Source organism: Perna viridis, chromosome 8, assembly GCF_037379345.1.
Source record: "Perna viridis isolate PV_CMFRI_1.1 ecotype Kerala chromosome 8, ASM3737934v1, whole genome shotgun sequence".
In the NCBI taxonomy this organism is placed as follows: Eukaryota; Metazoa; Mollusca; class Bivalvia; order Mytilida; family Mytilidae; genus Perna; species Perna viridis.
The window spans coordinates 36,939,450-36,951,833 of record NC_142452.1 but is presented as its reverse complement, the minus strand read 5'-3'; the positions used below and the strand labels follow the sequence as shown (position 1 = coordinate 36,951,833).

The 12,384-nt window shown below is 33.2% G+C and overlaps 1 protein-coding gene across 10 annotated transcripts in view; it reads right to left on the bottom strand.

Annotated features, from left to right (window-relative positions):
* The window catches only part of LOC148610375 (transcription intermediary factor 1-alpha-like), a 51,773-nt gene that overhangs the window by 21,130 nt on the left and 18,259 nt on the right, over nt 1–12,384 (bottom strand). For all 10 annotated transcript variants that reach the window (XM_088542920.1, XM_088542921.1, XM_088542919.1 and 7 more), the window contains one exon: nt 5,130–5,361. In XM_088542920.1, the coding sequence (XP_088399046.1) occupies nt 5,130–5,343 (214 nt within the window). In that variant the 5' untranslated portion in view covers nt 5,344–5,361. The remainder of the gene's footprint in view (nt 1–5,129; nt 5,362–12,384) is intronic.

The following is a 12,384-nucleotide window of genomic DNA, read 5'->3' as shown; positions in this document are numbered from 1 at the left end:
AAAAAGATACTATGTAGAAATATTATTTCTTATCTTTATCAAGTAATAATGTAATCTTCTGATATTTTGATTTTGCACTTTAAAATCAATAATTACTACAATAGTTATAAATAGAAGACTTTGAATATATTAATTGTTGCAATTCGAGTGGTGAACTTGTAAAACAGTCTGCTGAAGCCTTTTGTTTGTTGTTAGTTTAAATAATTGAACGACTTTTTCATAAATAAAAGAAACTGATTACAGGTCCCAAGCCATCTACATTTTTGTAGATAATGTGTACATACATGTAAGAATTGCATAGTAGAAGCTGTTTAAATCAGAACTGCGAACATTGTCAGTAATAGTTGTAAGTGACAATATGTTGTCTAACCGAGAACAAGACGGTGACCTCAGCTGGTCGAAAAGGACCACTAAAAATGTGTCAAGTTAACTCTGAGACATGTCTTGTTTAATGTACATTTCAAATATAACCTACATATATCTTTATTTTAATTACAAGTTTTGTCAAACAAGTTTGAAATTTAATTGATGCCTACCGACATATAAAAATAATCCCTTGACTAACCTGGCACATACATGCACAATACAGCTCGCAGCATAGTCTGATAAATGCATGGTATACCTCCAATACCTGGCGCAACTGACACAACTCTTAGAAATTTACCTCTGTAATTTTTAATATACAGCTCATCAATTAATTGAAAGATAGTTGTAGTATGCAAGGTAGTTTTTACCTGTTCACCTGAACAGGCACTAGTAGCCAAATTAAATAGGTGATTAATGAAATTTTATCAAGTTACAATTAAAATATTATAACACAAAAACATGTGAAGAAATTATTTCAATGGTTTATCATAAAAAGAGTGATAAGAAATAGATTATTGACTTTGTTAATCCTGTTGTTATGGCTTTTAAGAACATATCAGGATACTGGATACTGGATAGTCATTAAAAATACATGTACTAAAAATCACAAAAAGTTGGATTTTTTGGCTTTTCTTCCAATGTAGATAAATGCTTTCATTTTCAATTGAAAAGGGGAAAGTTAAAAGTTACAAATTCAAGTGGTTTTCAATTTTGTACTCAAGATGGAAATGAAAATAATAGAGCAGTAAATTAATAAAGACCTAAATAAAATGCACATATAGGCATACATCAGTAAAAGGTTTGAAATAAAAAGAATTTTGACTCAAATTTTTTTTCAAAAATTATTGAAAATTGAAAATAAGTTACACTCTATAATCAGTCAGTGTAACAAATGTTATAATGTCATTTTCTTCTCAGGAGTCAAGACTTAAAGCCATTTTTTCATTTTTTTTAAAAAATTAAAATGCCATGTTATAAAATAATTTCAAATGGATACATTACAAAGTAAAACCAATTTATAGATTTAATAAGTAATAGCACCTATCATGCCTTTGAATCCATTCTGTGTAATCAGTGACTGTGTTAAAGATCACCTTCTATGACCTTTTCCACATTCTGTCAACCTGGCTCTAAATTATCAATTACATAACCCTGGATGTACGAGTTAATTACAATCAAAAGATTGAATCTGAATTTTAGATTTTAGGTGATGCTGTGGAATGGGGTCCTGTAAATTAAGGAACAATAAACAATAAATACCTGGCCTTGGATGCCTGGTATTTATCAGACTATGCTGCGAGTTGTACTGTAGTACATGTAGTCTATTTTTAGAATTTAAATGTTGTGTGTCAGGTCATCAAATGGACTGCACTTAATTATAATTCAATACTGGACAGTTATGAAGTATGTACATGTATCAAAGATAAATATCTTATTTACGATTTTCACGTTGTATAATTCAATCGTTATTACCACATGCTAACCATCTCAAGTTCAACAACAGTTTTCTTGTGCCAATGGCTTGGATTTAAGCTCGACAAATTAACTTTTGACTCGTATCACTAGATTTGGCAATTGGACTGGGAATTTTCACTAGTCCCCTGGACTCCCCTGTTGTGATTTTCCGGGCCCTAAAGAATTTTTGGAGGCCAGTGATGCCCAAATGTCTCTGAGTGAGTTAGAGTACTGCAAGGGAAAAGATTAACGGTTGCACAATCGCCAATGGCAACCAGAAATGTGCCTGGGCAACCATATTTTCTATTTTAGTAGCCCAGCTGGCAAATTGCAAAAAAACAGAAGTTGCAGTCGGGGTTTTAACTGGTTTCAATTTGATTGGAAATGTAGCATCCCTAGTTAAATTTTATCTGTAATTAGTTCTAATAATACAGAAATCCTTCACAACCGATGTTGGTTTCTTCTTTAGAATTGCTAATTAGTTTCCGCATCCAGTATTTCGTAAAATGTTGAATTTTATGAGGGTCTTCAACAATGAACAAATAGTTCATACCCTCAAACAAGTATTTTTACAGACCAAAATTTTGTCAGAAAAAGTATGGACTACCAACCTTTTTTTTTGGGCTAATTGATTTTATAGTTTAGTACCCCAGGAGGCTATTGGCTTCAAAAAGTTAATCTTGACCCCTGAACTGTATAAACAAATGTACAATATAAGGTCACTTTTACTCAAAAGATTGTCAGAACATCAAGAAAGTCCTTATTTCTGACCCTTAATTCCAAATGGATCATATCACTGCCCCCAATATTGAATTTGATCCAAGCCTTCCTTTTCATCTTTGGTTATGTTTGTGTTGTGCAGGTTTTTTTCCAGGATTTTGAAAGCTTTAGTCACTATCGTGTGAGAAAAATGGTAGTAAAATATGGTAGTACATTTTGTACTTGCATCTGACATAAGATATTTCAGAATCATCTGTCATTTACAGCACTGTTTTAAGAAATGAAATAAAACTTAAATGGAAATGTATAAGTACACTGCATATGAATAAAGCACATATTTTTTCCACTACCATGCAAGCATTTTTTCCAGATAATCAAAATAGCAATTTGATTCAATTAAAAAAAGAAATTACCCAGCTTATAAGAATAATCAAAAATAGAAATCCCTTTAGACTCTTGTACATTAATCAGGGACATACATCCCTGGCATAATTTAAATGTAAAAAAAAAATGCTGTTTTCCACATTGCCACCCTTTGTAGAAACACAAAAATACATCTAGCACAGTGTAGATATACAATTGCCTTAACATGCAACAGTGCTACATATGTACATTGGCCAGATATAAATATTTTCAAATAAGAATTTCCCTATTGTTGCCTCATGAGATTCTATTTTTAGCACAATTTTCAACTGTGCTTTGGGGATCCAGACCGAGTTAATGACAAATTTATGTCATTAGTTTTCAGTTATATTTAGTATTGGTCCTGAGGAATTCACTGATAGCATATATTTTCAAGATTGTAAATATTACTGACCTGCAACTACAAAATGTATTGACACCGGGGTCCATGACCAAATTACCCACATTTGGTTTACACTCAAGTCTGATATACAAAAATAAATGATAAATAAATTTTATGTCACTCTGATACAAAGTAAATGAGAAGTAAAGGAATTTTCCCAGCAGTAATGAATAGTTATCAGCATTTGAACTTTCACGCTTCAGTGGTCAAGAGATCGACATCTACTCCACGTGTCTGATAAGTGTTACTGATGAATTGTGAAAAAAAATAAAATATAGGTGTTTGTTTACATAAAATTTTGACACCTGTTGAGAGTTGTAATTAGGTTGGGATAATAAAATTGTCACTTTTGCCACTTGAACCAATGTTGGGCTTACAGTTCTTAATGTTTTTAGTACTTTCAAAGATTTCAGATGACGAAATGAGACTAGATTATTTTCGTCATTGGCGAAAATGACGAGCCCTAGAAAAATTACACAGTATGGTGCCTTGTGGTACAATACATGTACCTTTAGAGATCCATTTACTAATACTTACACATATACAATATAAATAGTCAAGTATTGCCCGGATGTAAGTAAAATGCTTGTTTTTCTTTCCTTATTTCTAAATGGTTCAAGTCACAACCCTAAAAAATTCATATAGATATACATGTGTACACCTATATGAAGAAAACAGCATGATACATGCACATGTAATCGTACCATTGCACAACAAATCCTGTGTGCTACATAGAAAGAAAAGTAATCATCAAACCAGTCCATACAAAATATTTTCCTTCTGACATTCTAAACTCTAGATTCGAGAGAACAACATTTTTTCTTTGGCAAGTCGTGTGTATATCTATACTGCAACATATTTCAGCAGTTGTACAAAAAGCCCTATTGCTGTATTGGCTACCTAGCATTGTAGTATCAGTGATTTTCCAACCCTTATTTTAGGTTCGAATTTCAGCCCCATTCCCAATTAGAAAAAGGCTCTAAAAATCCCAATTCTTGGTTGTAAAATTCCCAATTGTCAATAGACGCCCGGTCGCCTCGAGATTACGTTGTTTTTTTTCTTCCGTATCATACTTTGTTTATTTACATTTGGATCGTCTTTCAGGGTGTTTCATTAGTTTTCCTTATACTATCAATGCCATTATGATTGCATTGCAATCTATTCAATTCTATGTCATCGTTGCGCTTGAAGGGAACTAAAAAAAGTTAAACAGTACAGACAAGCCGAAAAATGAACCATACAATACGTCAATAGAATATTTCTGACTGGGCAATTTATTTGCTGGCGTGGCGATGTCTCATAATTCCAAGTTCTATTAAACAAACTGAGCTCAGCTGATAGCGCGAAATGTCAGAAATTAGATTCATTTGGCTTATAAGTCAACATGAAAGAAAACTTACATTTCAATATACTATTAAATGATTCAAACGACAAATGTTTTATTAATGTTTGAAACTAATGAAAAAGGAAAACAAAATGCATTATTAAGATGAATTTTTTATGAGAGATGTACATGTACAAGCTTTTCTTCAGTCTGTTGTATCCAAATTGTCTTCCAAAGGAGATCTGCATTATTCAATACTGAGGGAACTGTAGTCTTTCTCATTTATTTATCATTTCCCAAATTAGCGATTTTATACGCTGTTTTCCCAATTGCATGGGCCCAAGGCAAGGCCCCTTCCCAAAAACAATACTAGGAAAATCACTGAGCAAGGACCTGTAAAGTATCCCCTTTTGTCATTCTAATTGTCTAAAATTCATTTAATAGCAAGCTATATCTCACCATTCTTCTCGTTATTTTGTTCTACGTTTTCTGATTCGTTTGTTTGTTGCACTTGCAGCTGAAATAAACTATTGAGACAGTTTTCACACAATGAATGTAAACATGAAAGCAATTTCGGTGATTTGTCTTTCAAATCTGTGGTGCACAATACACATAATGATAACTGGCTAGTTGCTTCGTCATCTCCATTCAGTGAAACTGTTTCTTCTGCCATTTTCGTCCTGGACTTCGCCTGTAAAACAGGAAAGCATGGATTTCAGTACTCAGTTTGAACGCTTCGCCGCCATTTTACCATGACCTTCGTTTAAATTATTGACCAACTTCCGGGTCAACCAGTATTGTTTATGTCCGGGAAAGGGGTGACTACTCTAGGTCTTAGTATCGTATTAGGTCTCAGTATCGTATTAATTTTCCCATAGACTTCTATAGTGAAGTGCATATTTTTAGGATTTTTTAAAAAATATGTAAATTGATTCAATAAAACTTTCACTTATGTAGCATTTCTAAGGACATGTGAAAAAATAATTTCCCGCAAAGAAAATAGGGTGAGTCCACGAAGATCGGACAGAAAAGTAGTCTCGAACTATAAATAGCCATTTTCCCTACTTTCACTTTCGTTTTGCACTCACCAAACCAACCTTTTCAGTGGAACATTTTTATGATATTATGTTAGATTTTCTTTTAAAAAAGTTCTTCATCTTACAGTGTGATGTTTGCTCTATTTTATAAGTCATTGTTCATATCTTTTGACAAAATATTAGTTTGTAGAGAGGCAAAAAGAAAATGCACTATATTTTTATAGCATCCATGTTTTGACGTACACCCACTCAGGGATATGCAATACGATACTGGTACCTATTAATTTTCCCATAGACTTCTATAGTGAAGTGCATATTTTTAGGATTTTTAATAAAATATGTAAATTGATTCAATAAAACTTTCACTTATGTAGCATTTCTAAGGACATGTGAAAAAATAATTTCCCGCAAAGAAAATAGGGTGAGTCCACGAAGATCGGACAGAAAAATAGTCTTGAACTATAAATAGCCATTTTCCCTACTTTCACTTTCGTTTTGCACTCACCAAACCAACCTTTTCAGTGGAACATTTTTATATTATGTTAGATTTTCTTTTAAAAAGTTCTTCATCTTACAGTGTGATCTTTGCTCTATTTTATAAGTCATTGTTCATATCTTTTGACAAAACATTAATTTGTAGAGAGACAAAAAGAAAATGCACTATATTTTTAAAGCATCCATGTTTTACACCCGCTCAGGGATATGCAATACGGTACTGGTACCTCTACACTTGTAGATTGAATAGATAAGGGTCGTTTAACTCATTTTATAAAATGTTAAAAAAAGAATACATGGTTTTAGTACAAGCACGGAAACACACACAATATGGAACGCAAAATCTGTCTTAATGAACGAGTTTACAGGAGAGTTCCCCAATCTCAATGGTGATGTTATATTCACTGATTTGCATATCATTGTGTGTCAAATTGGTTGGCAAATAAACAACTGAAAGAAAAAAACAATTAATAATTTCATGATTAGAATCAAAATTTCTAAAACTTTATAACTTTGTTATTCTATATCCAAATTTGGTTCTGTACAATGTTTCATTTAGATAAAAGAATTCAAATTTTGTATGTGAATTTATAACTGGGTCACATTTACTTGAATAATAAATCTGAAACGATATTTGTGTGTAAACCTTTATTTTCATATAAAAATTGTTATAAAATTTTATGCTTATATAGTCTAATTATTGAATATTTATTTAAAAAATTCTGTAGATAGAATGAGTTTTATTGGCAGTAAAGGGAACCCAAAGAATTTTTCACTTATCTTAAAAAAAAAAACAAAACAAAAAAGTTATGATGATTTTAAGTTGATGCCCCATGCCACTCAATATTTTTTTGCCAACCAAAACTAAATCATAGGTAAGTGATGACATCGCGAAGAACTCTCTGCATGTTTTTTTGTTTTTGTTTTTTTGTTTTGTTTTTTTTTATGATTAGTCTAAAATCGTCTATGAGGTAATACAATGTATTACCTATGAGAGATTCAATAAAAAAAACATTTCAGCAGTCAAATTGCATAAATGTGGTTAAGATGATTCTGAGACCTATAATTTATAACTTTAGAAGAGCAACACTAAGTGTTTTACAGTAATTAAAGACCATAACAAATTGTATGTGTGGTTTTTATTATTATTATTATTATTATTATTATTATTATTTCATTTCTTTATTTTTTTTCACAGTTGTGCAAATTTATTTTCTGGTATATTACAACTTAAGACTTGTTATTCAAAAAATGATATGTCAAAGTTGTGTCTACATATAACTGTAAATTGATTTCAGTTGTTTTACCTCCTTCCTTTCCTGAAGCATTAAGTAACACTTCAGCTAAGAATCATGCACAATGCGATTCATGGTTGACGGGAAAGCCTACATATTTTTATTTTTGATATTTTATTTAAAATATTATAGCTAACAGAAATTAACATATGGCTTTTCATATTACCCGTGTTCTTAGGAGATAAACATTATATAGAATGCACTGTAGATTTCAAAATTATGGGAGATAACTCTGTATACGACACTCAAATACAACAGAATCTATTGGATTTTCAATGTTGATTAACTCCTAAGAGCACACTGATTTGAATCAATAATTACACATTTCATAATATAGACCCATAAAACAACTTACTTACAAAAATAAAAAAAAAAGCTGTAGCCTTTTTTGGGATATGTGTCACTTTTTTTTCAGATTTTGCATGATACTTACAAGGACAGCTACTTAACAGTTCCACAATATCGATTTTAAATGCAATGTCAAAATACGTTTTAGATACATGACGTAACAACTGTGAGTATCTCGGACTGTCGTAGTGATCATACACAGGAGAGAACTCGATAGACCAAGATGAAGCCTATACCTACAGCTATCAAATGCTTCGAAATACACGAGACTATGGTCTCACTAGAATTCTGTCAGACTTGACTAGGTAATTCCTGGTAAATATCAAATGGGACGATTGTCTTTATCTATAGGCCTTTACCGGCAGACCTTAAATTTTAAATATCTCGTGTAACGAAAAATCCTGAGGTCTGATTGGTATTAAGCAAAGCTGTTTCGTGTCTATACCAGTATATAGACTGGGTATTAGGGAAACAACTCAGCTGTCATCCATTATAAGATGAAGTATAAGATAAACTTTAATTCCCACTTTTATCGTAAGTAGAAAAATGTATGTCATATGCAGGGGCGGATTAATAAATTTTTAAAAGTGGCGGGGTTCCGGAAACGGGGATTCTAGGCTATTTGCCCAAATTCTGTGCGAAATAACCAAAATTTCAATGCCACCACTACAATGTATCTTATACCATTAACGTAGAATTTGTACTTCCGTGAAATATAATACACAGAGCATATAATAATGATACTGAAGTGATAGTCATGCAGCTCATGAACTTCCATGGGTGTACTTAAAAATATCATGCACAACGCATTTAATAATGACCATTTAATAATGATCTTTTCTAATGGAGAAAGCATTATTATATTATATATATATATATAATATATATAATAATATATATTATATTGTCATATTGGTGGGATTTTGTCATGGATGTTTCTGATTTTTCCTTTTTGCCTATCCTCCCAAGTCAGGGTTTTGAGTCCACCTTCGACAGAGAACTCAAAACCCTGATTTAGGAGGGTGATTTTTCCTGATTCTTACGAAAACTTTAACTAAATACGTAAACTGACACATAATCACTAATGTAACTACAGAGGGTTACAAATTACCTAAAGTATGTACGTAGTATAACACATACTATTTAACAATTTTAAAATAGTCAAAATCAAGAGATAATATATAATCACAATAAACTTTTTATGAAAGTATATGTTATTGGTACCGCCCACAATATAAAGTGTGGAAAAATAGTTGTATTCAGGATGCTACAGGTGTAGGAAAACATTTTAAAAAATTCTCCAAAACAGCAGGTGCACATCTTCAATAAGTATATCAACAATGTATTAAGTATGTGAATATTATTTGTTCCACACTTTTTGAGTTACATATTACACAAAAATTGGTACCGTCCACAACATAATAGATAGTACCTCCAACAAGAAAATGTGACAATTTAGTGGCTTAGTTCCACATGAAAACTATTTGAGATTCTCCATAATAGGCACATCTTCAGTGTGCATATAAATACTTTGCAAAGTTTGACTAAATTTTGAGTCACTGATTACACAAGAAGGTACCCATAAACGTGACAGACGGACGGACGCAGTCGAGCAGCTACTAGGCTTGCTTTCACCGATTGTGACGCAGAAAACAACATTGTACTTGGGATTGTACGTTATCGTCGATAGCTTAAAAGATACTTTAATTTATAAATTTAATTTTTTTTTTCATATACAATATATGTTGCCTTTATGGTTAATTGATGCCGTTTTTGCACCATCGTGCACTCGTTCCATACGGAAGTTTCGGTACATTTGTCGTGAAAACTTTGACAACTTCCTGGAAGATATACATGTAAACATTTTACGACGAAAGTCGAAGTGCCAATCGACAATTTGTTATTTAATCAGTGTAGGAGCAAATTCGTGTTTTTTTTCGGTACTGATATTAATTATTGGTATAATACTTGTCCATGATAACTCAAGGGTAAAAATGATAGCCCTGATCATATTTTTGGTTGATATTTTCTATATGTTTAAGTACATTTTACCCAAGTGTTGGTAGCCCAGTTAAAAATCTAGCAACCATGGGCTACTGAGCGACTATACTAATGTTGATCCCCGCGGTATGACATAAACATATATAGATATATATATATATATTGTAACTATTTAATATACTTTTAAAATGTTTCCCCGACTCCCATGCTACACTTCTGTCTACCCGGAAGAGAGATTACATATTACATGAAAACATATTTTGTTTGAGGGTTTGATTAAAATGTACTTCCTCGTGTAACGTGGGGAAATGTAAATGGCATTCCAATTTTAAATTAAAATTCCAACATTGTACACCTTCACCACTAGCAATGCTTGTTTCTGGCCCTTCGCCTCTAATTCCCTAACGGTTCAAAGCTACAACCCCCAAATATCAATACAGTTAGTTTAAATTCCATTTTGTCGTATACGTATGACTATGTGGTACAATTATTTCAAAGAGATCCATGCATGCAACTATTCTCAAGTTATAGTTCGGATGTTTTGTGGTGCGGGCATTAGGAAAATGCTAGTTTCTGACCCTTTTTTACCACTTATTCTCAACCGGTTCAAGTCACAACCCCTTACATCCTGGCATTTCTTTTTATGGTATCTTTTAATAGTTTTAATTCACTTGTACTCAAAATTTTGTCCGAATATCAGGTAAATTCTTGTGTTTGTTTCTGGCTCATTATTGGCCCCATGCCTAAACAGTTAAATCATATTCTCCTAAATCCATAACAGCTTTTAGATCCAATTTTTCATCAATATAATGGATATGAGATAAATGTTTGTTTCTGGTGCCTTTTTGCTCCGAAATCCTGAATCAATTGTGGATCCAGAGTTTTAGGTAAGGGGGTGGGGGCAAAGCATTTTTTTTGACAGGATAACCGGTGAGGATCACGAGGTAATCCGAATTTGCTAGGAGTTTTGGTGCATGCCCTCCCCCCCCCCAAAGAAAATTTTGAAATATTAAACCTCAAATTCTGCATTCTGAGGGTATCTTGAACAACTTTTCAACAATTTTTAAATATAGCAATTTTCTAAGGGGCGCCCCCGCCCCCTCTGGATCCGCCACTGTGAATGGTTCTAATCACAAGCCAAATATCTATACATGCCTCCTTGTAAAGCGAACCATTTACAAATTATTGTCCGAATTTAACTTCCGGCAAATGCTTGTTTCTGGCTCACTTTTGGTCACTAATTCCTTACGGTCTAAGTCACAGGCTTTCATTCCATTGAGTGAAACCTTGTGGTATAATTTCGTAAAGATCCATACACGCTCTCAAATTAATGTCTGAAAATCAAATTATATACGGACGACGATGACAACTAGATACCACAATACGACCGCAAACCCAACCCGGTAAGTTCGGTTATTGTCAATCCAGTATAATGTCTTTTATGTGTGATAGAAATTTCATATCGGTCAATATTTACCATATTTATCAAAATGTGTAGTATTGCAAATTTCAAAATACCTCAAACACACAGGCTTCATTATTTGTAGTGCATACTGTAGAACTTCTCGGTGATAGATTTGGCTTCCTTCTTCGATAGTTTTGGTTTCATCCTTGGCATTTTTATTCTAATGGTCTATTGGAAAACTTATCCTCCTAATTCGACCAAAATTTGATGTCCAGAAAATTCTGGATTTGCATCTACCTCAAAGAACTTGAGATAAAGGATACTGCAGACACTGTCAAGGTCAGCCTCATATCTTGACTTACACTTAGAAATCGATGGGAAAGGAAAACTATTGACCAAACTTTACGACAAACGTGATGACTTTTCATTCAGAATTGTCAACTTTCCTTTCATCTGTGGCAACATCCCTTCAGCACCTGCGTATGGAGTGTTCATATAAAAACTGATACAACCGCGCGTCGATTCACTATACAGCAGATTGTCGACAGGTTCTTTATCTTAATGCATTGAAACTCACTTACACTTACTAGAAATTGTAAATCTGATACCACAATTACGGCAGCATGATACCATTTTAACGACCGACCGCAATTGTTTTTGCGGAATTTTCTTTAAGCGATCACAGTATAAAAATAAGATATAATTCGGTGTATAGTACACTCTTCACGTTGACGTACTCCCAAACAGTTGGAATGGGGAAACGCTCTCGGACCCTGGGGTCTGGGAGTAGTCCAGAGCGTCAACAGAGCAGCCCAGCCGCTAGTAGGACATACTCTGATTGAGATCTTCGGTCAGGTACCCCGAAGGCTGTGTTTCGCTACCCCCAACTACTAACAGACATCTACTAACACAAAACCCGTGAGAGGCGGTCGTGCGAGATCCGTAAGGGTAGTCAAGACAGTAAAATACCAATCGGCGTACACTGCAATTCATCGGTGATCGCCAATGTAATTAGATCATAAATGATTCCGATTAAATTGTACTATTTGCATAGATATTTCCTGCTATGTCCACAATCCAATAAATATTAGTTTGGATGTGAAAATACATAAAGTCAGACTTACATTGGTCTT